The sequence below is a fragment of the Mustelus asterias genome, chromosome 12 (assembly GCF_964213995.1).
Source record: "Mustelus asterias chromosome 12, sMusAst1.hap1.1, whole genome shotgun sequence".
In the NCBI taxonomy this organism is placed as follows: Eukaryota; Metazoa; Chordata; class Chondrichthyes; order Carcharhiniformes; family Triakidae; genus Mustelus; species Mustelus asterias.
The window spans coordinates 12142175-12169653 of NC_135812.1; the positions used below are offsets into that span (position 1 = coordinate 12142175).

General features: G+C 47.8%; 1 protein-coding gene across 1 annotated transcript in view; it reads left to right on the forward strand.

Annotated features, from left to right (window-relative positions):
• sgsm2 (small G protein signaling modulator 2) overlaps nt 1-17742 on the forward strand; it is a 225202-nt gene extending 207460 nt beyond the window's left edge. Inside the window, exons 19-25 of the mRNA XM_078225915.1 lie at nt 1454-1891; nt 4591-4715; nt 5656-5738; nt 7343-7452; nt 8430-8526; nt 14978-15145; nt 16134-17742. Of these exons, the coding sequence (XP_078082041.1) occupies nt 1454-1891; nt 4591-4715; nt 5656-5738; nt 7343-7452; nt 8430-8526; nt 14978-15145; nt 16134-16222 (1110 nt within the window). The 3' untranslated portion in view covers nt 16223-17742. The remainder of the gene's footprint in view (nt 1-1453; nt 1892-4590; nt 4716-5655; nt 5739-7342; nt 7453-8429; nt 8527-14977; nt 15146-16133) is intronic.
• The last annotated feature ends 9737 nt before the right edge of the window (nt 17743-27479 follow it).

A 27479-nucleotide genomic window follows, 5' to 3' on the forward strand; every position in this document is an offset into this window, starting at 1 on the left:
ATTTGCACCATTTCTTTCTCTAGCTTTGGTGGATTTTATATTTGAGTTCAGCAATGTCCTGGTAAAGAGGTCATGTATTCAAATCCTAGCAGGATAACTTGTGATGTTCAACACCATATACCTGGTCATTTACATAGAAACGTAGAAACTAGAAGCAGGAGGAGGCCATTCAGCCCTTTGAGCCTGCTCCGCCATCCATTTTGATCATAGCTGATCACCCAATTCAATATCCTGGTCCCCCCCACCCCATATCCCCTGATCCCTTTAGCCTCAAGAGTTATATCTAATTTCTTCTTGAAATCACACAATGTTTTGGCCTCAACTACATTCTGTGGTAGTGAATTCCACACATTCACCACCCTCTGGGTGAAGAAATTTCTCCTCACCTCAGTCCTAAAAGATTTATGGGGGGGGAGACGGTGTCCTAGTGATATTATCGCGAGACTATTGGTGTGATATTTTTTATACTTGCAGGGGGCTCTCCTTTTCCACCACCTGGTTGTTTCCTTTTCCCTCTGTTTTTTCCACCTTCTTCCTGACTGCTGGTTTCCAGTCAGCAGCGAGGATTTCCCCGTGCATCAACTCCAATCCCGGCCTACTTGAAGTCTTGCATGCCGGCGACAGCTTTGTATCGCAAACGTGGGTGACCCGTTGGCCTCATGCCAATAGCAAGCTCACCAATGAGCGCGTCTTTGGGGATGTGAGGCCATCATTCATCCAGTTTGGATAAACCTAATAAAAACAAAATGCTGGAAATGTAACATTTTAATTATAGGCCCCTTTATAGGATTCCAAATGATCCTGTAAGATAATTTCCTCAGGGATACGGTGATCCTAATTAGATATGGGGCAGAATCTTCCAGCCATTCACTCCAGCGGGATTCTCCGGTCCCGCTGCAGTGAATGGGAGATTTGCCTAAGCGCCAAATTTCTCCATCCTCGCTTGCTGTGGCAGTGTGAACAGCAGGTAAGATGGCGCCCAGGGAGTGGGAGATTTTGTATACATTGAGGCAACATGGTGGCACAGTGCTTAGCACTGCTGCCTCACAGCGCCAGGGACCCGGGTTCAATTCCGGCCTCGGGTCGCTCTCTGTGTAGTGTTTGTACGTTCTCCCCGTGTCTGCATGGGTTTCCTCCGGGTGCTCTGGTTTCCTACCACAGTCCAAAGCTGTACTGGTTAGGTTGATTGGCCGTGCTAAATTGCCCCTTAGTGTCAGGAGGATTAGGAGGGGAAATGTGCGGGGTTACGGAAATAGGGCCTGGGTGGGATTGTGGTCGGTGCAGACTCGATGGGCTGAATAGCCTCCTCCTGCACTGTAGAGATTCTATGATTGTGATTTTGTTTTAAGTCTGTCATATCTGCCGTGAGAGGAATTTCTCTGCTTCGCTGCACTGTTCACGTGCAAGCTCTCGGTTAGATTAATGATGCCAATTCCTTTCATATCTTGTTCAGGTCTTCATCTCTGTTGACGAAGCGGACCAGGGGGACAAAGTCTTTAAAATGGCGAATGACGCCACGACGACGATAGTGAACCTTGACACCCCGACTGCAGCGGTGGAAGAGAGGCCATCGATAGAGTTTGACTCCCCAGATTCTGGGCTGCCCTCTTCGAGAAATTACTCTGTCGCATCGGGACACTCCCGAATCCTCTCCAGCACCGACGATCAAAGTTTGTGCCTGGAAGACGGCGTGTTGGAGGAGGAAGATAGCACGGAACAGCACAGGGCTGAGGAACAGACTGGCGATGTTAGCGAGCCTGCCTCTCGGAGGAAACATGTCCTGCAAAAGGCCGGAGCTCAGGACTCGTTGTCGGAGGAACAGCTGTGCACCCAGCTGGATTTGATCATGTCTGAGGAATGCAGCTCATCCTGGCCGTCGACCATATACACGGTCAGTGGGTTTCATTCTATTCCAGAGAGACAATGGGTGGGATTTTATAGCCTGGCTCATCCTGAAACCTTCAAATCCCGCCCGAGCTCAATGGGTGGCACAGTGGGTTAGCACTGCTGCCTCACAGCGCCAGGGACCCGGGTTCAACTCCGGCCTGAGGCCACTGTCTGTGCGGAGTCTGCACGTTCTCCCCGTGTCTGCGTGGGTTTCCTCCGGGTGCTCCCAACTGTTAGTCTTAGTCTTGCCGACTTAAAGCATTACCTTTAGCCACCGATAAAGTTGGGGTTGCATTGCAAAGAATCCAAAGAGGTGCGGGTTAGGTTGATTGGCCATGCTAAATTGACCCTAGTGTCAGGGGGACTAGCTAGGGTAAATGTGTGGGGTTACGGGGATAGGGCCTGGGTGGAATTGTGGTCGGTGCCGGGAATCGAGCACAGGTCTCTGGCTCTGTGAGGTAGCAGTGCTAACCACTGCGCCACCGTGCCGCCTCCTGTTCTTCCCAGCTGCCATCAGACTTTTGAATGGACCCATTATATATTAAGCAGATCTTTCGCTTCACCCTATCTACATCCTCTTTAGTAACTGCAGCACTATACTCTGCACCCTCTCCTTTCCTTCTCCCCTCTGTACTCTTTTAGTTTTGTGCGCAAGAAACAATACTTTTCGCTGTATCCCCAATACATGTGACAATAATAAATCAAATCATATTATTTTGTATTTGTTCCTGGAACGGGAGCAAGGCTGAATTTCTGAATGGCTCACATGACCCACTTCAGAGGCATTAAGAGTAAACCACGCAAGTTTGATCATTTGTTTATTCATTCATGGGACATGGGCGTCGCTGGCTGGCCAGCATTTATTGCCCATCCCTAGTTGCCTGAGGGTAATTGAGTGTCAACCACATTGCTGAGCTTCTGGAGTCACATGTGGGCCAGACCAGGTAAGGACGGCAGATTTCTTTCCCTAAAGGACATCAGTGAACCAGATGGGTTTTTCCGACAATTGACAATGGTTTCATGGTCATCAGAAGATTCTTAATTAAAGATATTTTTATTGAATTCAAATTCCACCATCTGCCGTGGCGGGATTCGAACCCGGGTCCCCAGAACATTAGCTGAGTTTCTGGATTAATAGTCTGGCGATAATACCACTCGGCCATCGCCTCCCATTTGGAGTATTGTGAGCAGTTTTGGGCCCCATATCTAAGGAAGGATGTGCTGGCCTTGGAAAGGGTACAGAGGAGTTTCACAAGAATGATCCCTGGAATGAAGAGCTTGTTGTATGAGGGACGGTTGAGGACTCTGGGTCTGTACTCGTTGGAGTTTAGAAGGATGAGGGGGGATCTTATTGAAACTTACAGGATGCTGCGAGGCCTGGATAGAGTGGACGTGGAGAGGATGTTTCCACTAGTAGGAAAATCTAGAACCAGAGGGCACAACCTCAGGCTAAAGGGACGATCCTTTAAAACAGAGATGAGGAAGAATTTCTTCAGCCAGTGAATCTGTGGAACTCTTTGCCGCAGAAGGCTGTGGAGGCCAGGTCATTGAGTGTCTTTAAGATAGGTTTTTGATTAATAAGGGGATCAAGAGTTATGGAGAAAAGGCAGGAGAATGGGATTGAGAAAAAAATCAGCCATGATTGAATGGCGGAGTAGACTCGAGGGACTGAGTGGCCTAATTCTGCTCCTAGGTCTTATGATCTCCCCTGGAGTCAATTGTAAGCCAAATCAAGTAGGCCAGGTTCCCTGAAGGGCAGTAATGAGCCAGTTCGGTGGTTATGAGAATCTGGTTGCTTTTATGCTTATTTGGTCCTGATGTCCTTACTGCTTTCCAAGATTTGAACTCCTGAACTCTCGGCTACTAGTACTCACTACCCAATCCAGCAAAGCATCACAACTGCAGCAGGAAAGCTGATGTACTGTCATTGAATCCAAAGAAAAGTGTAACAAAACTGATTTAAAAAAACATGATGTTCTGGGATTAGTACTTGGCGTAACAAGACAGCAGAGAATAGTGTGTTGGAATTCCATATTAGAATTGAGCATTTATTTATCAAGACTCTTATCTACATTTGATTTGATTTGATTTATTATTGTCACATGTATTCGTATAGAGTGAAAAGTATTGTTTCTTGCACGCTATACAGACAAAGCATACCGTTCATAGAGAAATGAGAAAGTGCAGAATGTAGTGTTACAGCCATAGCGAGGGTTAGAGAAAGATCAACTTAATGCAGGGTAGGTCCATTCAAAAGTCTGATGGCAGCAGGGAAGAAGCTGTTCTTGAGTCGGTTGGTACGTCACCTCAAACTTTTGTATCTTTTTCCCAACGGAAGAAGGTGGAAGAGAGAATGTCCGGGGTGGCGTTGGGTCCTTAATTATGCTGGCTGCTTTTCCCGAGGCAGCAGGAAGTGTAGACGGAGTCAATGGATGGGAGGCTGGTTTGCATGATGGATTGGGCTACATTCACAACCTTTGTAGTTCCTTGCGGTCTTGGGCAGGGCAGGGCAGGAGCCATACCAAGCTGTGATACAACCAGAAAGAAAGCTTTCTATGGTGCATCTGTAAAAGTTGGTGAGAGTCGTAGCCATGCCAAATTTCCTTAGTCTTCTGAGAAAGTAGAGGCATTGGTGGGCTTTCTTAACTATAGTGTCAGGATGGTTGATTATTGAACACAATTTGAATATTTCTTCTCTCTTAGACAGAACTGATGGATGCTGTATCATTAAACTGGCACCGGATTGATAAGGATGTACAGCGCTGTGATAGAAATTACTGGTATTTTACCACAATCAACCTAGAAAGACTGAAGACAGTAATGTGCAGGTATGGCTTTCAATCTGTTTCTTTACTATCTGTTAGATACATATTTAATATGTCCTGATTTGTAGCATCATAAAGTGCAGAGGGAGGCCACGTGGCCCATCGAGCCCGTACCATCTCTCCGAAAATACATCTTATCCAGGGCCCCCCTATCATATCTTCCATAAACCCGCAAATTTACTATGGCCAATTCATCTAACCTACACATCTTGGGACACTAAGGGGCAATTTAGCATAGCCAATCCACCTAACCTGCACATCTTTGGAGTCATGGTGTGTTGTTGCTGGCATTGGACTGGGATAGGAGCACTGCCCCTTCATCAGGTTCACCTGATGAAGGAGCAGCGCTCCAAAAGCTCGTGCTACCAAATAAACCTCTTGGACTTTAACTTGGTGTTGTGCGACTACTTACTGTGCCATCTTGGAGTGTGGGAGGAAACCGGACCACCTGAAGGAAACCCATGCAGACACGGGGAGAATGTGCAAACTCCACACAGACAGTGACCAGAGGCCGGAATTGAACCCGGGGCCCTGGCGCTGTCCTTGAGTTGGTTGGTAGATGACCTCAGACTTTTGTATCTTTTTCCCGATGGAAGAAGGTGGAAGAGAGAATGTCCAGGGCGCGTGGGGTCCCTGGCGCCAGGGACCTTCGATTCCTGGTTAGGGTCACTGTGTGGAGTTTTTCGTTCTTCCCGTGTCTCCGGGTACTCCGGTTTCCTCCCATACTCCAAAGGCGTGCTGGTTAGGTGTATTGGCCATGCTAAATTCTCCCTCAGTGACCCGAACATGCGCTGGAGTGTGGCGACTAGGAGATTTTCACAGTAACTTCATTGCAGTGTTAATATAAGCCTACTTGAGACACAAATAAATAAACTTTAAAACTGTGCTGAGTGTTTAATTCAGTTATATTTCTGCTGATTTTTGTTTTCTCCTTGCCTTGCAGTTATGTGTGGGAACACCTGGATGTGGGCTACGTTCAGGGAATGTGTGACCTCTTGGCACCACTAATGGTTATTTTGGACAATGGTAAGAAATTCATTTAACGAGACTTGGTTAAATTTTGTAATTATTCACTCCATCTTCAGCCTGGCACGGTGGTCAGGACACCTGTTCTAAAGGGGTAGATTTAAGCTCTTGTACATCATGTACGCAACAGAAGTGTTGATTCCAAGGACTCGCGTGAATTAACAATGAAACATCCCCAAATATTATGAATTCTGAGCCATCGATAGGTCATTACAAAGTTGGTTGTGATAAAGTACAGGCAGTGTACCCCAGCATTGCATTGGGAAGAACTGTCTGGAGCTGATCATGGAACTATCGGCTGAACAGATACTCTGGAGTTGTGTTCAGTTACTTTCTCCTGGAGTTTTACAGCACAGAAAGAGGCCCTTCGGCCCATCATGTCTGTGCCGGCCATCAAGCCACCTGTCTGTTCTCACCGCATTTTCCAACACATGGTCTGTAGCCTGGTACCTTATGGCGTTTCAAATACTCATCTAAATGCTCCTTAACTGTTGTGAGGATTCCCCCCTCTAGCATCCTTTCTGGCTGCGAGATCCAGACTCTCTCTGCCCTCTGGGGAAAAGGTTTCCTCAAATCTCCTCTAAATCCATTGCCCCTTACCTCAAATCTCTGCCCCCTGGTTATCGAGCCCTCTACTAATTTTGTCCACCTCGATGGGGTTCCCTCTCAGCCTTCTCTGCTCTGAGGGAAACAAACCCGGCCTATAACCAGCCTCCCTTCATAGAAACGCCCCAGCCCAGGCCAACATCCCGGTGAATCTCCTCTGCGCCCGCTCCAGTGCGATCACATTAAAGGAGCATTTATATCAAATTCGAGCAAATAATCTGGGCTGGTACTTCCAATGCAGCACAAAGGGGTTGTGGAAAGGTTGTAGAATGGGGGGCGGCTGCAGAGGGGTTGCAGTACAGGGGGATTGCAGAGGGGTTGCAGCATGTGGAGAATGCAGCACAGGAGGGTTGCGGCACTGATGGGGCTGCTGCACTGGGGGGCTGCTGCACTGGGGGGCTGCTGCACTGTCAGAGGTTCAGGTGAGATGTGAAACTAAGGCCGTTTCTGTTCTCTTGAGTTGGTACAGAAGATCACATGGTACTATTCAAAAAAGAGCAGGGACATTGTCCTGATGCATTGACCAATAGTTCTCCTTCAACCAACATCACTAAAACTATCCAATCATATTTCAGTGATGTCTGTGGGATCTTGCTGTGTGAGATTTAGCCGCTGCATTTCCTACTTTACAACATCAGCCACACTACAAACAGCATGTCATTGGCTGAGGAGTGCTTTGGGATGTGTTGTGAAAGTGGCTATATAAATGGAAGTTTATTTTTTCTCTAACCCATACGGAGATATCCCAGCTGGGAGTCATGGTCCACGTGTGACCCTGATCCCTGGAACAACCAAATTGTTCCAGTTTCAGCATCTTGAGGGAAACTATTGGGAACTGAAAGGTGAACATTGTATGCACCGCCCAGTCTCCACCTATCTACCCCCTGAAACCAAAGGACAATCGTGGCCGCAGCAGAATTGGTTGTGTCTCAGTCACATACTTCACTCTGTAGTGCGTTTTTGACGGGAGTGTATTTGTGTTCTTGTTTCTGGTGCAGAGCCCCTGGCGTACAGCTGCTTTAGCCAGCTAATGAAGAGGATGAATCAGAATTTCCCAAATGGAGGTGCCATGGATACGCACTTTGCCAACATGAGATCCTTAATACAGGTAACAGGAATGGGAATAGGATTCAACAAGAGATATTTCCTTCTATTCAATTCATTCATGGGATGTGGGCGTCGCTGGCTGGGCCAGCATTTATTGCCCATCCCTATTTGCCCTTGATTTGAGTGAATTTCAAAGGGCATCTTAAGAAATGTTAAAGCTCATTTATTAGTCACAAGTAGGCTTCCATTAACCCTGCAATGAAGTTACTGTGAAAATCCCCCTAGTCGCCACACTCCGGCACCTGTTCGGGTACACTAAGGGGCAATTTAGCATGGCCGATGCAGCTAACCAGCACGTCTTTCAGGCTGTGGGAGGAAACCAGAGCACCCGGAGGAAACCCACTCAGACCCGGGGAGAACGTGCAAACTCCACACAGACAGAGACCCAAGCCGGGAATTGAACCCGGGTCCCTGGTGCTGTGAGGCAGCAGTGCTAACCACTGTGCCACCATGCTGCCCCGTGTTATTCTCCCAAGAGAGAAACAGCCAATGTTCCACCTGACTTGAAACGTTGGCTCTATTCTCTCTCCACAGATGCTGTCAGACCTGCTGAAATTTTCCAGCATTTTCTGTTTTTGTTTCAGATTCCAGTTTCCAGGGCGACACGGTGGCACAGTGGTTAGCACTGCTGCTTCACAGCTCCAGGGACCTGGGTTCGATTCCCGGCTTGGATCACTGTCTGTGTGGAGTTTGCACATTCTCCTCGTGTCTGCGTGGGTTTTCTCCGTGTGCTCCAGTTTCCTCCCACAGTCCAAAGATGTGCGGGTTAGGTTGATTGGCCATGGTAAAATTGACCCTTAGTGTCCTGAGATGCGAAGGTTAGAGGGATTAGTGGGTAAATATGTAGGGATATGGGGTTAGGGCCTGGGTGGGATTGTGGTTGGTGCAAACTCGATGGGCCAAATGGCCTCTTTCTGCACTGTAGGGTTCCTATGATTCTTCCTCAGTAATTTGCTTTTATCTTCAATTCCATTTCAGATTTTGGACTCTGAGCTCTTTGAGTTAATGCACCAGAATGGAGATTACACCCACTTTTACTTCTGCTATCGCTGGTTCCTGTTGGATTTCAAAAGAGGTAAGCGCGAGTGTTCCAGTTGATTTACAAAGGATGCTTTAATAATCGCACTGGTTCTCCCGTGGTATTTTTTTAAGTCCTATTCTGCTTCCCTCTTGAGGAGGTCTTGTGGTGCAGTGGGGACCACCCCCGCCTCTGAGCCAGAAGCTCCAGGTTCAAGTCCGACCCCAGGACTTGATGGCCAAGGAAGGTGGATTCATAACGCGGTCAAACAGGTTGAGTGTCAACTTGTAAAATCCTTCCAAACACACCAATGGCTGGTGGTAAGAGTGGGAGAGACTCCTGGTCAGCCACGCTCGATGTGGAATGGTGCCTCTCAAGCTATAAGCCTCTAGCGACAGACTGGTGAACTGTTCCAGGAAAAACTTTGCCATGGGAACGGGTGAAAGTTTTGATTCAAAAACAGAAAAATGCTGGAAAATCTCAGCAGGTCTGACAGCATCTGTGGAGAGAGCGCAGAGCCATTTTACCATTTTGATTCTAGGTGCTGGGCGGACTTGAAACTGGGAGTGTTTCAGATCCGACTTTTAGACCCATTCTGAGGCGCTCTGGGCCTGATTTTACCATTTTCATTCTAAGTGCTGAATCTGGGTGCAATTCAGATCCGACTTGGAAATCTGCTTTCAGGCGCTCCCATATGCACTTAGCCTCCCCACCTCCTCACCAGAGAATGATCTGACCCGCCTCCCCCTCCCCCCTCACCACTGATCTGAGTCAGAGAGTCGTTGGAAGCGTTGAACTTGCCTCTTCAGCAGCTGGAGCACCCGAAACAGACTTTTATTCAGCAGGTTCATTTCGGCGCAATTCCAGATCGGCGAACGCGGTGGTAAAGGGGGAAATGCTGAATAAATGCTGGGCGGGCAGTTCATTCATTCAATTTAAGTGCATGCATTTAAATCGCCGTTGCGCCTGTTTCGGGCACGAATCGGATCGCGGCCATTCCTGGGTCTTCGTAAAGTGGCAATCTGCGCGAACGCGGGCGCGGATCGCATTAATGGCCTCACACCCGACTTTACCACGTTTCCGCACCCAAAAACAGGCATGACGCAATGTTAAAATCGGGCCCTCTGTCTGCAAAAATATCAGTGATTCCGAATCGCGCTGCACAAGCCTGTGGGCGTGGCTTAACGCGCCCGAAATCCTGGCAGCTCCGATCGGCGCCTCCAACTGCGCGTGCGCAGAAAAGAAATGATAGAATGCAGCTCCCCTGCCACATCCCTCCCAGGCCGGGTAATGCCTCCCCCTGGCCCCCACAGACATTGCCCCACCCCCACAACATTAATGACCCCCTTATTCCCCCAGCCCCTGCCACGCAGACCAATCATGGGCCCCTCCCGCTCCCTCTCCTCCCCCCCCCCCCCAACTGATCTCAGGCAGAGTGGCAGCAAACCCCCTCCCCGATCTCAGGCAGAGTGGCAGCGGACCCCCCTTCCCTGCCGATCGCAAGCAGACCCCAACCCGCTCCACCAATCTCAAGCAGAGAGCCGTTGGACGGTCGGCACTTACCTCCTCAGTAACTGGAGCGCCCGAATTGGACTTTTGTGGAGCATTTTGGAGTTTGCGCTGATTCTGGACAGGTGAACACGGTGGTAAAGGGGGAAGTGTCGGTAAGGTTGGGGGTGCAGCCCATTAAGTCAATTTAAATGCATGCAAATTCATTTAAATGACCTTCGCGCCTGCTCCGGGCGTGGTCCCGATCGCGGCCATTTTCAGGCCTTGGTAAAGGGGGAAGTGGCGTGGAGGCGGGCGCGGATCGCATTACTCGCCTCACACCCAACTTTACCGAGTTTTCACGCCAGAAACGTGCACTACTTGACGGTAAAACCGGGCCAAACATTTCAAGTCGAGATGACCCTTCGTCAGAGCTGTTTTGATTGATTGATTTGATTTATTATTGTCACATGTATTGGGACACAGTGAAAAGTATTGTTTCTTGCGCGCTAAACAGACAAAGCATACCGTTTATAGAGTACATAAGGGAGAAGGAAAGGAGAAGGTGCAGAATATAGTGTTACAGTTGCTGATAGAGTTCAGCGAAAGATCAGCTTAAGGTGTGATAGGACCGTTCCAAAGTCTGATGGCAGCAGGGAAGAAGCTGTTCTTGAGACAGTAGGTACGTATTCTCAGACTTTTGTATCTTTTTTCCAACGGAAGAAGTTGGAAGAGAGAATGTCCGGGGTGCGTGGGGGGCCTTGATTATGCTGGCTGCTTTTCCAAAGTCTGCCTTCTGCACCACTAGGTACGGGAAGAGAAACGACGAGTTGGCACTCGCCGTGGCTCATGTTGTGCACCTTCCCCAGCCAGGAAGTTAGGCGGCAGAACCTCTCTACTCCACACTAACTTAAAGCTTTGATTGATGCTGATAAGATCATATTTATCCTTGGTTGTCCTGTGAAGATGATGGCGAGCTACTTTCTGAAACCTTTGCATTCTTTCGGACTGCAGTGGTGTTAGGGAATGCCAGGATATTGACCCAGTGACAATGAAGTTATCCAAGTTAAGAAATTGATCATAAGATAGTGACTTGGAGGTGATGGTTTTGCTAAGACATTGTTACTCCTTGACCTTCTGATGGAGCCACATTCACAATTGCCTAGTGATACACACCTCAGACCCACGATCCCTCCTGTGTCAAAATGCGTTCAAACACATCAGAGAACACAACAAAAGTGGCAAGATTCAAGACTGATCCCGAGTGTGATGTTTGAAAAAGGATTAGCGAATCCCTTGATAACAATAGTTAAGTATGAACCACTGCAAAGTATGTTACACGGCATGAATAAAACAAATCCAGCATATCTTTCTTTTGATGAGGGGGTCATCTAGACTCAAAACGTTGGCTCTGTTCTCCCTCCATAGACACTGTCAGGCCTGCTGAGATTTTCCAGCAGTTTCTGTTTTTGTTAGGATGATTGGCCATGCTAAATTTAAAGTTTATTTATTAGTCACAAGTGGGCTTACATTCACGCTGAAATGAACTTACTGTGAAAATCCCCTTGTCACCACACTCCTGCGCCTGTTCGGGTACACTGAGGGGGAATTTAGCGCGGCCAATCAACCTAACCAGCACGTCTTAGGACTGTGGGAGGAAACGGGAGCACCCGGAGGAAACGGGGAGAATGTGCAAACTCCACACAGACAGAGACCCGAGGCTGGAATTGAACCTGGGTCCCTGGTACTGTGAGGCAGCAATGCTAACCACTGTGCCACCGTACCACCCACCACCACCCTCACTCCCCTCCTCCCACCCCCCCAAGTGCCAGGGGGATTTAGCAGGGTAAATAAGTGGGGTTACGGGGATAGGGCCCTGAGTGGGATTGTTGTCAGCACAGGCCCGATGGGCTGAATGGCCTCCTTCTGCACTGTAGGGATTCTATGTTTCAGATTCCAGCATTCGCAGTGATTTGCTTTTATCTTTTTAATCACTTGGCATTTGCCACTTGTCAGCCCAAGCCTGGATATAGTCCAGGTTGGATTTTGACATATTCCGTACGTGATTCCTCTCAACTTATTCCAGTAGAAATTTCTGCGTTGCATTCACGATGCAAACTTGTAATTACGCCCTCTGCAGTGAGGAGGGTTTCATTACAGCTGTAAAGTTCACTTGGACGCTTCCCTCTCTCAACCTAGAGATGGGAGTTAAAAATTGAAAAATAAGAAGGACGGAATTACTCGAGGCGGCTGGGCAACACATGTTTTGTTGCCCACATCTGGAATTTTATTTGAAAAAGGAACAAACATTTTGCTCAGCTGATGAGAAATGTTCGAACTGACTTTCTAGACGAGGAAACTTGGATTCTATACTGTCTGTGTCAGACGGTGAGATGGGATTTCACTTCCCCAAGTAGCCTTTTCCCATTCTGGATGCTCAGTTCTCCTCTGCCTTGTCTGAAACACTGTTTTCAACAATGGTGCTCAGAGATAGAAAGCCCTAGGATTAGAGTTCAGCAACGTGTTGCCAGGTGCCCACTGTTACTATGACAACTGCATTGTCACATCAAGTATCATCTGTATCTTCACAGCTTGCGATGTTAATTTTCATCCAGAATGTTCTACAGCATTTGAATAATTGCATAGAATCTGCAGTGTGTAGAAGGAGGCCATTTGGCCCATCGAGCCTGCACCGACAACAATCGCACCCAAGTCCTGTCCTATCCCCGTAACCCTCCTTATCCCCCTGAGATTAAGCGGCAATTTAGCATGGCCAATCCACCTAACCCGCACATCTTTGGACTGTGGGAGGAAACCGGAGCACCCGGAGGAAACCCACGCAGACACGGGAAGGATGTGCAAACTCCACACAGACAGTGATCTTCCGTCGGGAAAAAGATACAAAAGTCTGAGGTCACGTACCAACCGACTCGAGAACAGCTTCTTCCCTGCTGCCATCAGACTTTTGAATGGACCTACCTTGCATTAAGTTGATCTTTCTCTACACCCTAGCCATGACTGTAACACTACATTCTGCACTCTCTCCTTCCCTTCTCTATGTACGGTATGCTTTGTCTGCATAGCACGCAAGAAACAATACCTTTCACTGTGTCACTAATATGTGTGACAATAATAAATCAAATCAAATCCAAGGTGGGGTGAGGGGCAGAACATGGAAAGGTCCGTTGACTGGGGGCGGGATTTTCTGGTTTCGGGATGAGTGAGGCCATAAAATCCCACCCAATGTCTCCATTCGTGGAAGAATCAGCAACCAGGGGTCATGGATATGGGACAGTCATTAATAAATCCAACAGGGATGTCTTTTAAAAAGTGTCTTTACTCAGAGGGGTTGGAAGATGGAACTTGCCACCACAGGAGGTGGTTGAGGTAAGTGGCTTAGATGCTTTCAAAAGGAACCAAAATGAGTCCATGAGAGAATAGAAAGTAGAAAGATATGCTGAGGTGGGGGTAAATAAAAATGGCAGGGGATTGTGTGAAGTATAAACTTCGGCAGAGATGAGTTGCGCTGTGTGCGCTCTCTTGTATATTTTATGCTCAGGCTCCTGAATCAACGTAGAATCCCTACAGTGCAGAAGGAGGCCATTCAGCCCATCGAGTCTGCACTGACCACAATCCCACCCAAGCTCTATTCCTGTAACCCCACATATTTACCCTGTTAATCCCCCTGACACTAAGGGTCAATTTAGCATGACCAGTCAACCTAATCCGCACATCTTTGGGCTGTGGGGGGAAACCGGAGCACCCGGAGGAAACCCACGTGGAGACTGGGAGAATGTGCAAACTCCACACAGACAGTGACCCGAGGCCGGAATGGAACCCGGGTCCCTGGCGCTGTGAGGCAGCAGTGCTAACCACTGCGCCACCTTGCCGCCCACTGAATTCAAATTTCACCATCTGCCAATGGTGGGATTCGAAACCAGGTCCCCGGAACATCACCCTGGGTCTCTGGATTACCAGTTCAGTGACGATACCACTACACCAGCGCTTCACCCATTCAACAAAATGGATCACAGGATATCACCTCACACAACCCTTTGGCACTCCTAGTGGCTGGATGACCAACGCAGCCAATACCAAGACCTATGGGAGTCATAGAATCCCTACAGTTCAGAAAGAGGCCATTCAGCCCATCAAGTCTGCAATTAAGTGGCACTTGAAGCCACAACCTTCTGACTCAGTGGTGCAACCACTGAGCCACAGCTGGCACAATCCTCATCGGGAAAACTGTTTGTAGCCAAGCTATTTGTGGGGAGGGGGCACCGCTGCGTTAGGGAGGAGAAAATAATCAGCCGTGGCCATCACTAAAGGCTGTGTACATGCGAAGATCGCTGAGCAACAAGTTTTTTAAAAAAGGTTTATTAGTGCCACAAGTAGTCTTACATTAACACTGCAATGAAGTTACTGTGAAATTCCCCTCATCGCCACACTCCGGCACCTGTTTGGGTAACACTGAGGGAGAATTTAGCACGGCCAATGCGCCTAACCATGATCATGATGAATGGCGGAGCAGGCTCGAAGGGCTGAATGGCCTCCTCCTGCTCCTATCTTCTATGTTTCTAACCAGCACGTCTTTCGCACTGTGGGAGGAAACCGGAGCACCCGGAGGAAACCCACGCAGACACGGGGGGAATGTGCAGACTCTGCACAGACACCGACCCAAGCCGGGAATCCTGGCGCTGGGAGGAGCAGTGCTAACCACTGTGGCATGAGAGGGGGTTTGGTTACAATTCCCGCCCACACGCAATCACTGGCATATACATGAAGAATAATCAATTGAACCAAATGGGCAGCACCGATTGAACCGTGTGCTGGCAAGAAATTTAGCAGTCCCTCCTCCGACAAAAATAAGAACAGAATTTTTATCCCTCAAAGATTTCCGTTATGTATTGGTTGACATGTTCATCATTTATGATTAGTGTTTGTGGTATATAATGAATGTTACCTTCAAAATAAGTGTGTGACGAAACCTGTCACTTCAAATGACTTTCTTTTGGCACAGAACTCTTGTACGAGGATGTTTTCGCTGTGTGGGAGGTCATCTGGGCAGCAAAGTACATCTCTTCAGAACACTTTGTCCTTTTCATTGCCTTAGCGCTGGTGGAGGTTTACCGTGAGATCATTCGTGATAACAACATGGATTTCACAGACATTATCAAGTTTTTCAATGGTAAGCTTCCCAACTGCTTCTTTGTGTTTTTTGCAGTGTGTATGGAGGTTTCTGCTGCCTTCTCTCTTTCTGCTTCATCTTGAGTGTCCAACTGGTAATCCCAGGACGTTCTGTCTCGACACTCTCAGTCACTCTCGATAAACTGAAGTGGCAATGTTCCCACTCGCCTGGGCAAGGAATGGCTTTTAGCGCAGGGAGACTCACATAGGGAAGACAGAGCATTAAATTCCAAAGTAAGCTGTCCACAGAACTCGGAGGACGAAAGCAGTATTATCTGCCATCTCGCAGAGATGGGGAGGGTGGTGTGATATGGGGTGGGGGGGGGGGCGTGCAAGTGGGAGAGAAAGAAGGGGAATGTGGTCAGGCTATCCTGTGGGGGAGTCGACGGTTGGGGGGGCGGGGGGGTGGGGGCAGTGGAGATCCTGGGTGGGATTGTGGTCGGTGCAGACTCGATGGGCCGAGACTCGATGGGCCGAATGGCCTCCTTCTGCATGATGTGGAGATGCCGGCGTTGGACTGGGGTAAGCACAGTAAGAAGTCTCACAACACCAGGTTAAAGTCCAACAGGTTTATTTGGTAGCAAATACCATAAGCTTTCGGAGCAATGCTCCTTCGTCAGATGGAGTAGACCACTCCATCTGACGAAGGAGCATTGCTCCGAAAGCTTATGGTATTTGCTACCAAATAAACCTGTTGGACTTTAACCTGGTGTTGTGAGACTTCTTACTGTGCTCCTTCTGCACTGCAGGGATTCTATGAAGATTAAGTAAATAAAGAGGAAACGGTTTCCAAAGTCTGAAAGAGTTGCGTGGCCCCTCTGATTTAAAGAAATCAGAGGGGCCACGAGGAAAAACTTCATGAAGTAACGAGTGTTTGAAATATTGGGATGTCTGACAGGAAGCGGATTCAGTCACAGCTTTTAAACTGCAGTTGGATAAATGCTTGGCGGGGAAATAATCTCAGGGCTGGATTTTGCTTTTTGCTTCAGAAATGGCGGAGCGTCACGACGCGCAGCAGATCCTGAGGATCGCACGGGAACTGGTCTACAAGGTGCAGACACTGATAGAGAACAAGTGATGGAACTGAGGGAGCAGCAAAGGTTTGCAGACACTCGGCTTCCACCGAGCAAGCTTGAGTGGGGGGAGGATCTCTCCCCTCTCCCTCCCTCCCTCCCTCCCCGCACCGGCTCCTGTTTCCTGCACTTGGACAAACATGCTTCAAGAGAACGAGTTGGTCACCCTCCTCCTAACTTCAGAGGGTGTCTCGCACTGGATGGAAAATGCAAGGCAGGAATTTCAAAAGAGTGGGGGGAGCTTAACTTTCTTTCCCCCACCGAATAAGCTTCACCAATCGCAGTCACGCTTTACAGATGCTTTAACGTAGTTTATAAAACCACCTTTTCCTTTAAGTTCCTCCTCGTCTCTGCCCGCTTTTTGTTGAGTATGCGTTTTATTTCATTTATTTTTTAATCCCATTGAGTGCCTAAATATTAAATGTGCGGCAAAAAAAAAAACTTTTCACCATCCACGTTATATTACCCTCAGACTGACAGACGGGTATATCTTAAACGCTACACTGGGGAAAGAGTGGGGACTTCCCCCCCCCCAAACCCCTACCTGATTTTGCATTTGTGAAGTCATAGTGTTTTTTAACTTCTGCAAGACTGGTTGATTGGATTTGAATGGACCAATGTATATTTGGAATACATTTCAGCTCAGATCGATCCAATTTTATGGACTATTTTAGCATGTTTGCATCAAAATAAGAGTTACTGATATTTTAGTTTTATTGAAGAATGACTAGATGTTCTCCGGTTCTGTATGTCTCTGTAATTCTGAACACTCCCAAAATATTGGGAAGTCACTTTCACGTGTTACGCAGTATTTGCTATCTCGAAAAACACAAATGGTTTGATCTTTAGTATGTCTGTCAGTAAATCTGGATTGAGTGGGATCTTTTTGGGGATCTGCAGGGAACCAGACTGATTCAGATCCAGTGTTGGGCTGTAACCGTGTTCTTGGTTCCCTCCCCCAATGCCCCGCTCATTATTTGTATCTCTTGTCGTTTCTCCCCCCTCCAAATGGTTTGCATCACCAGTCTAAGCTGTGGACATCCCCCAGCCACCAATGCTCTTCTTTAGGGTTAGTCGCTGGGACTGTAGCTGGGGCCAAGGGGACAAGGCTTTGATGTTAGTTTGCTCCTTCTCCCCACATTAAAATGGCTCATCTCCGCATGAAGCTCTTTCCAGCAACCCAACCGGTTGAAGAGGCAGCAAGGCCTGAGACCTAAACTTCATGATTTTCTGATCTAATCACCAAAACCTCAACGTCTAGGCCCTGTACGTTACTGGAGTGCAAGCCTAGGTGAATCTTGACTGTATGCATCAAGAAATTGTATATTTTTCTTTCTGCACAGAATTGTCTTTCCCTCTGCTGCTTTGTTTTCTCTTGTATCTTATTCCTGAAGACAATGACTCGTTACTGACAAGGATTCAAAGACGCTAAGCACTTTGTTGAGTACTCCTGTGTCCATTGTACGTATGTGTGCGCCCTGAAAAGTCACCAGATCATTAAACTATGGGTTGGGTCAACACCACCATTCTTGCTGTCATGTGATGCCCACTCCTAACCGCACCGATCACAGGAGATAGCAGGAATGGCCATAATAAGAACAGAAAATGCTGGAAAATCTCAGCAGATCTGACAGCGTCTGCGGAGAGAGAACAGAACCAACATTTCAAGTCTGAACGTCTCTTCATCACAGCAGACCCACTGGGTTTCTCCGGCAATTTCTGTTTTTATTTCAGATTCCGGCATCCGCAGTAATTTGCTTTTATCAGGAATTTCTCTCCCCTTTCCCTAATCCAGGGATGCTGAGGCCGACTGCTGCACCCTTGCCCTGGCGACGATTGCCTCACTGGGGTTTGGATTGGGAATAGATTGGGACTTTCCTGATGTCTAGAGCCAAACCCACGGCCTGGGCGAACTCACTGAACAATTGACTTTTTATTTAATACTTGTTCAGGGATGTGGACATTCGCTTGTACTGAACATGAAGAAGAACATTCCCTGCCACATGCCCCTCCCTAACTCTCAACGGCAAACCAAGAGATACCCTGAAGCCAGGTGTAACGCTCTGACTCTGGATGGCTGCACAATAACTGGGTTACGAAACTGGGACCAAGCAACTAAATAGAACTGTCACCAATTACTGTGCAGGCATCAACTGCTAGCTGGTGTGGTAATAAAACACTGAACATGAGTAGATTGCAACAGAGACTTGGCAAAACGTGCAGTTATCCAATAAAACAAAATCACACATCAGGTATGATTTGTGGATGCATGGGTTGGTTGGCACTAGCTTGAATGAGTTTGCATTTACAATTTAACCGCAGTATATTGCAAAGCTACGATCCCAGTGCACTGAGAGTGGGCAGTGAGTGGAGTTCTTTCTTTTGTCCTTTCAATCCCTTTTCTTCCCTTACTGTTCATTCCAGCCGCCTTATTGTGTCTGCGCAGGAAGCTGTGGCTCACAATGATGGGTAAGGTTCTGTGCCAGTATTGCCACTCGGACACATTCCAAAAATGAAATATTAATGTACATAATCTAAAGGGCCAGACGAGCACCCTGCCTCATTTTTTGATGTTCAGTCTCACCGATCACACTGAAGGGGAGAGGGTCTGAGTTGGTGAATCGATAACCGACCTCAGTCAGTTACCGCTCCCCCTCAACACGAGCGTTAGGCCCTTCAACTTCACTGCTCATCTTTTATCGATCAGAATTCTGTTTAGTTTACACTTGTCCGTGGCTTTGCTGACGATGAGGTCGAGACCACGTCTGTGCAGAGGCAGATGGACTCCCCGTGATCGCTTTAAGTATTTGGAAAGATGTTTGATAGTCTGCCCACAGACCAGTGAACTAAGTGCTTATCAATTGGGTCAAATTTGCCAAGGATTTTCTGTGTGGCTACATGATAGACACGTGATTTTTATACAGATAGATTTGAGAAGGGTAAATCTGTTTTATTTTAGGCAAAGTTAAAATGTCAAATTTAACTTTTTGATCACAGTCATTTAGGCACACGGTATCTTCTGTTTGAATTAACCTCTGACCCATACTGTCTAAAATCTACCTCAGAGAGAGTCGAGTTGTGAGTGTGATTAATTCCTTAGTGTAAATAAAGCACTTGTCCAAGCAGTCAGCATTCACACATTTAGAGAATCTACATCCTTTCTCTCTTTAATTTACTCAAATATTCCCTTTCTTGGCCCATCTTGGTTGTATTTGCAAATAGAAACACTCGTACCCTAATTACACTTCTATCCGGTCTCTGAAGTGTGGAGTTATTTTTTTTCCCCTTTGTGTCCTTCTCTCCCAAAAGGAGTCTCTCGATCACCCACCATAACTTTCACGGAAAGTCAGCCTCAGAAAAGAAATGTAAATTGTCATTTCTGACCATATTCTGAAGTTAAGTCATTTGATTAACCGAAGATGTAGGGTGCATCCATTGCCTTGTACAGCATAGCACCCTACGAGACCACACACAGGTCATTGGCGCCCTCTGAGTTATTATTAATTTTGGCGTTCAGAATAATTCCCCAGACCGTTAACATAATTCAGCTACGGAGCAGACGCTGGGTAAAGGTGCCGGTTTTTATAGTTGTAAAGGAAGTACATTTTTTAAATAAGCAGAAGGTAGAAGGATGCAAAATTGTCTCCTTGTCCAGCTTTCGCTGTGAGGAGGCAAGTCTAGCTGATGCCTGGACAAAGGGGCGGCATGGTGGCACAGTGGTTAGCACTGCTGCCTCAGCTCCAGGGACCCGGGTGCGATTCCGGCCTCAGGTCACCGTCTGTGTGGAGTTTCCACATTCTCCCCATGTCTGCATGGGTTTCCTCCGGATGCTCCGGTTTCCTCCCACAGTCCAAAGATGTGCGGGTTAGGTAGATTGGCCATGATAAATTGCCCACAATGTCCTGGGATGTGTAAATTAGAGGGATTAGCGGGGTAAATGTGTGGGGTTGTGGGGATAGGGCCTGCGGTGGGATTGTTGTCGGGTGCAGACTGATGGGCCGAATGGCCTCCTTCTGCACTGTAGGGTTTCTATGATTCTATGATTTCTATGAAAAAATAGAGGCAACAAGTCCTGGAAAAGGGCTTTTGGGTGTTTTTACCCTACTGGTGGCGATTATTCTTTAGAGAAATCTAATGAGTGGTGAGGCATAAGCAAGTTTGCCATCGTGATTAAAAGGCCTTGGAGAGAATACAGAATACTAATCCATGATGGATGATGCAAAGCTAAGTTTTAAGAACCTGTACATTATAGATCAAATGGGAGAATTGATATAGGCCAGGGGTGTTAAGGCCTGGGAAAGATTTGATTTGGTTTGATTTATTATTGTCACATGTATTAGTATACAGTGAAAAGTATTATTTCTTGCGCACTATACAGACAAAACATACTGTTCATAGAGAAGGAAAGGAGAGAGTGCAGAATGTAGTGTTACAGTCATAGCCAAGGTGTAGAGAAAGATCAACTTAATGTAAGGTAGGTCCCTTCAAAAAGTCTGACGGCAGCAGGGAAGAAGCTGTTCTTGAGTCGATTGGTGCGTGACCTCAGACTTTTTGAAGAAGGTGGAAGAGAGAATGTCCGGGGTGCGTGGGGTCCTTAATTATGCTGGCTGCTTTTCCGAGGCAGCGGGAAGTGTAGACAGAGTCAATGGATGAGAGGCTGGTTTGCGTGATGGATTGGGCTACATTCACGACCTTTTGTAGTTTCTTGCAGCCTTGGGCAGAGCAGGAGCCAGACCAAGCTGTGATACAACCAGAAAGAATTAGAGTTAGAATAGGGGGCAGTTTGAAGATAAATACATATTCCTATCTTCTGTTTCACCAGCATTTTTACGCTTCATAATTAAGCATTCCAAGTAACACTTTAAATTTGACAACATATTTCAATTCGTTTCCCGAGAGATTTGGATAACACCCAGAAACTGTCATACATTGATATCCAACAATAGTTTTGAAAGGTAAAGAGTATCCAGGTGTAAAGGCAGGTAAATGGAGTTTGAGGCGAGGAGCATGAATGGCCCACTCCTGTTCCTCAGAATCGTTCCTCAGAATTGTTACAGCGCAGAAGGAGGCCTTTTGGCCCATCATGCCAGTTCTCCAAACGAGCATCATGACTTGGTACTGTTCCCCATAGCCCTACACGTTCATTCATCATGGCACACCTTTTAAAAAAGCAGGTTTACATTCGGATGCTAAATGTGTTAACTGTGATTGTTAAAAAAAACCCATCATAATTGTGGAACAATCGGGAAATATCCGGTCTCGAAATACACAGTGGGGTTGAGTTGTCCTTTAAACGAGCGGTGGAGGCTGCCATTTTTCTTCGTAATCAGATTCCGAAATTAAAACGTGGGATTCTAAAGCTTTCAAACATGCGAATTCTGAAAACAATTTTGTTTTTTTTTCTCTAGCGAGTTGCTTAGCCCAACAACTTAGATTTATATAGCACCTTTTATATCGAAAGAAACGTCCCCAAGGTATTCCATTCGAGAAGAAAGCACAAGTGCCCTCTTGCTTATCATTGAGAAATTGTACCCTGAACCTCTGGACCTTTCCTGCTAATGAAATATATAAATGCTTGGCTTCTGCTTTATACCTTGTTGAGGCAATGATTGTGTTCTATGATTGGACTTTGTGTAAGATTCTGTTGTAAGTACTGTACATATTTAACTTGTAAATTGTCAGTGTTAACCTGCTGTATTTATTGTATTCTGTTTGTGTTGCACTGAAAACAGCTGACCTTGTTCCGAAATTATGGGGCATTTCTTTCAATGTGTGGCCATCAAGGGGGCTGTGTTAAATCTCCCCGCCCCCACTCCCCTCACGCTTCCTTCTTCCCAACAGTCTTTGCATTTCAAGTTAACCAGCATGCGTCTTTTGGCAGTCTTTACGTTACAAATGGAGCAATTGTTTCAAAGTTCAACAGATTACATTATGTTGGGTAATCCTTTCAGGCAACATGCTCCGCTCTGCAGAGAGGGCCTGTATGCAGAGGGTGGGTGAAGTATTGGAAGGGCAGTCCAGGTTTTCAGGCAATCTGGTAATCACGGTCACCAGCTTGGGATTAAAAAGTTCAGAAGAAGGGGTGTTGTGGATGGGAGTATCTGGACCATTGAATGTATAGTCAAGCCCAGCTGGCTCCTCCAGGAGGTAACTGGACATTCAGTGATGGGGATTAATCACACAGCATGTTATCATAACACCTTCAGGTCTGAGATGCCTGACACGCTTCACTCCAGGGCTGTATCTAACTATAGTAAGAAGTCTCACAACACCAGGTTAAAGTCCAACAGGTTTATTTGGTAGCACAAGCCATAAGCTTTCAGAGCGCTGCCCCTTCAAAGGAGCAGCGCTCTGAAAGCTTGTGGCTTGTGCTACCAAATAAACCTGTTGGACTTTAACCTGGTGTTGTGAGACTTCTTACTGTGCCCACCCCAGTCCAATGCCGGCATCTCCACATCATGTATATAACTATAGCAGAGCTGCCCATGGCTTTGTCTGATAAACTATTTCATTGGCATTGCAAAAATGCTGAGTGAGTTTTACAGAACCCTCACCTGACTGCAAAACTACTTTTTTTTAAAATACAAAACTGTCGGCGAAATCCTCAAACGTGCCCCCATGAGAGAGGAGATTGGAACCAGGTTGAATTTTTCTTTTGATTAACAGTATTTATTTTCCTTAAGCTAGGGCAGCACAGTGGTTAGCACTGCTGCATCACAGCACCAGGGACCCGGGTTCAATTCCGGCCTCTGGTCGCTGTCTGTGCGGAGTCTGCACGTTCTCCCCGTGTCTGCGTGGGTTTCCTCTCCAGGTTCTCCGGTTTCCTCCCACAGTCCAAAGATGTGCAGGTTAGGTTGACTGGCCATGCTAAAATTGACCCTAGTGTCAGGGGGATTAGCAGGGTAAATATGAGCGGTTGCAGGAATGGGGCCTGGGTGGGATTGTGGTCAGTGCAGACCCGATGGGCCGAATGGCCTCTTTCTGCACTGTAGGGATTCTATGTGCAGATTCGATGGATTGGCCATGCTAAAACTGCCCCTTAGTGTCAGCGGGCTTAGCTGGGTAAATACGTGGGGTTCCGAGGATATAACCTGGGTGGGATTGTGGTCGGTGCAGACTCGATGGGCCGAATGACCTCCTTCTGAACTGTAGGGATTCTATGGCCGGAATTTTACCAGCCCGTCCACACGGGAATCGGAGCGGGCGAGAGACGGAGCATGGGAAGGTCCGTTGACCTCGGGCAGGATTTTATGGTTTTGGGTTGAGTGAGGCTGTGAAATCCTGCTCTATGAATATGACTTCCAAATCATAATTACCCCACCATTTTGTAGCTACCTGACTATTTTGCTTATGATTTAATTAAGAATACTCTGCACTGCAGGAGTTGGGGGGAGTAAGAACAAGAACTATTCTTTGCAGCGCAGGTCATTCTCCAAAGAGCTTTAATTTGCCTCAAGTTCCCTACCTGTTCAATGCATCTCGGAATGACAATGTATCATGTTGCTGTATGAGCCCAAAATACCATTATGTCGGATTTCATTATCTGTTCTTTTGCTGGAGGTACCAGCCAGGTAAACACCTGTATTAAAGAGTTTGTACGCTGACCTACACACAGTGTAACCTCTGAGCGATCGTTTCCCCCCCCCCCCCAACCTCGACCGGAATGTGAATGTTACAAATAGATCTGACGCTTGCACTGCCTTTGAGATGCGGTCGGGATGATAAACCCTCACAGTCGTGAATCAATGTGTGCAACTCGCGTTTACTTGGTACCTTTGTTATGTTGTACATGTGAGACTGCACCTTAAAACTTTGTGTGATGCATTATTTATTTTGAGGTTTTTTTTTTGGATTTTCTTTTCTCTCTCTCTGTTGAAGGATATACCTTGAATGTAATGTTGTATCAATAAAATATTGTCTCTGCATTATTTTGCTGTCTGGTCTGCTGTCACGTCAGACTCAACGAAAAGGTGATGTGGAAGAAAGAACTGCTTATTATTCAGCAATCTTCCCCCCTCTCCCTGCGCCCCCCCCCAAAAAAAAGTGCCAAGGGGTATGGGGAGAGCGCTGGTGTATGGCTTTGAGATAATCAGCCATGGTCATAATGAATGGGCAGTATGGTGGCACAGTGGTTAGCACTGCTGCCTCACCACGCCAGGGACCCAGGTTCAATTCCCAGCTTGGGTCACTATCTGTGTGGAATTTCTCCCTGTGTCTGCGTGGGTTTCCTCTGGGTGCTCCGGTTTCCTCCCACACTCCGAAAGGTGTGCTGGTTAGGTGCATTGGCCGTGCTAAATTCTCCCTCAGTGTACCCGAACAGGTGCCCGAGTGTAGCAACTAGGGGATTTTCACAGTAACTTCATTGCAGTGTTAATGTAAGTCTACTTGTGACACTAATACTTAAACTAGAATGGCAGAGCAGGTTTGAAGGGCTGAATGGCCTACTCCTGTTCCTACTTTCTATGCATGTTGAGTGATGGATGCAAACCAGGGTTTTACTTTCTGCTGCTTTTACAGTAATGACATGGGATCTTTAATATCCACTTGATAAAGGATGCAGAGCATCAAAAATCACCTCCTCCAACAATTGGGGCGGCACGATGGCACAGTGGGTTAGCACTGCTGCCTCACAGCGTCAGGGACCCAGGTTCAATTCCAGCCACGGATCACTGTCTGTGTGGAATCTGCACATTCCCCCCCCCCATGTCTCCGTGGGTTTCCTCCGGGTGCTCCGGTTTCCTCCCACAGTCCAAAGATGCGCGGGTTAGGTTATTTGGCCATGCTAAATTGACCCTAGTGTCGGGGATTAGCAGGATAAATATGTGGGGTTGCAGGGTTAGGGCCTGGGTGGGATTGTGGTCAGTGCAGACTTGATGGGCCGAATGGCCTCCTTCTGTACTGTAGGGATTCTATGATTCAGACCGACCTCCCTCACTACGCAACTCACAGACTAACCTCCCTCACTACGCGGCCCACAGACTAACCTCCCTCACTACGCGGCCCACACACTAACCTCCCTCACTACGCGGCCCACACACTAACCTCCCTCACTACGCGGCCCACAGACTAACCTCCCTCACTACCCAGCCCAGACTAACCTCCCTCACTACCCAGCCCAGACTAACCTCCCTCACTACGCGGCCCACACACTAACCTCCCTCACTACCCAGCCCAGACTAACCTCCCTCACTACCCAGCCCAGACTAACCTCCCTCACTACCCAGCCCAGACTAACCTCCTTCACTCCCCAGCCTCCCTCACTACCCAGCCCAGACTAACCTCCCTCACTCCCCAGCCTCCCTCCCTACCCAGCCCAGACTAACCTCCCTCACTACCCAGCCCAGACTAACCTCCCTCACTCCCCAGCCCAGACTAACCTCCCTCACTCCCCAGCCCAGACTAACCTCCCTCACTACCCAGCCCAGACTAACCTCCCTCACTACCCAGCCCAGACTAACCTCCCTCACTCCCCAGCCCAGACTAACCTCCCTCACTCCCCAGCCTCCCTCACTACCCAGCACAGACTAACCTCCCTCACTCCCCAGCCCAGACTAACCTCCCTCACTATCCAGCCCAGACTAACCTCCCTCACTATCCAGCCCACAGACCAACCTCCCTCACTACCCAGCCCAGACTAACCTCCCTCACTCCCCAGCCCAGACTAACCTCCCTCACTCCCCAGCCTCCCTCACTACCCAGCCCACGGACCAACTTCCCTCACTACCCAGCCCAGACTAACCTCCCTCACTCCCCAGCCCAGACTAACCTCCCTCACTACCCAGCCCAGACTAACCTCCCTCACTATGCAGCGGATGAAACATTTTTCGTCAGACAAGAAATTGATTTGAAAAATGCTGTCAAGTAACTTATCCAATCACGTGAACCTGGCAGCGGGGAGGGTTCAGCTGGTGATTGGATGGGAAGCAAACAGTGCGCAGGTAGGTTTTCAAGGTAAGTCCCAGAGCCTGGAACCTGGGAGAGCGAGGAGGCTAAAGAGGGGTTGGTGGTCCTGGAACAAGAACAAGACCAGGGCCAGGAGCAAGATTGGGGCCCACTGCAGTGAGTGTGTGTCAGAGAGAGTGTGAGTGAGTCAGAGAGAGAAAAGAGTGTGTGTGGGAGAGAGGAGAGAGAGTGTGAGAGGGAGAGGAAAGAGTGTGAGAGAGAGAGGAGAGAGAGTGTGTGTGCGTGAGGGGAGAGCGTGTGTGCGAGAGGGGAGAGTGAGAGGAGAGAGAGTGTGAGAGGGAGAGGACAGAGTGAGAGAGAGGAGAGAGAGAGAGTGTGTGTGCGTGAGGGGAGAGTGAGAGGAGAGAGAGTGTGAGAGGGAGAGGACAGAGTGAGAGAGAGGAGAGAGAGAGAGTGTGTGTGTGTGAGAGGAAAGTGTGTGTGAGAGAGTGTGAGTGAGAGAGAGGAAAGAGTGTGTGTGAGAGAGAGTGTGTGAGAGAGAGAGGAAAGAGTGTGTGTGAGAGAGAGTGTGTGAGAGAGAGAGGAAAGAGTGTGTGTGAGAGAGAGAGTGTGTGAGAGAGAGAGTGTGTGAGAGAGAGAGGAAAGAGTGTGTGAGAGAGAGTGTGTGAGAGAGAGAGGAAAGAGTGTGTGTGAGTGTCAGTGTGTGAGTGAGGAGTGTGTGTATGAAGTGTGCCCCCCCCTCCCCCCCCCCCCCCACCCCACCAGACAAAGTGGGACAAACCTGCTGTGTTGGGGAAATGGAAACAAGAGGAGGCCATTCATCCTCTGAAATTTGTTCAATGTAATCTGTACCTCATCTCTACTGATCTGCCTTCACTCCATGTTCTTTTGTTGCTTCATATTTCTGCAGTGAGATTAATGGATCATCATATTGTGTTTTTCTTGGAATGAGCCTTCTGTTTTAGAGTCCACAATGATATCACAGTCAATCTGAAGGCTAAGAGCGCTTCTCGAAGTAATCTGTAGAGGGCGACCACAGACTGCATTTTCTATCTGCTGCAATTGTCCAGAAGATTGCACTTAAAAATAAATCTCTAAATATAACTGACAGACATTCCGGGTCACATAGAATTTGGAAGCCCATTGATACCCCAGTGCTCTACAAAGGGCTTAAATGACAAATCACTCACAGTTTCCTGCTGCCTTTCCCCACAGGATGGGTGAGAATTTTTCCTTCATTCGCAGGATGTGGGTATCACTGGCTAGGCCAGCATTTATTGCCCATCCCTAATTGCCCTTCAGAAGGTGCTGGTGTGCCACCTTCGTGAACAGCTGTAGCCCAACTGTGTAGGTACACCC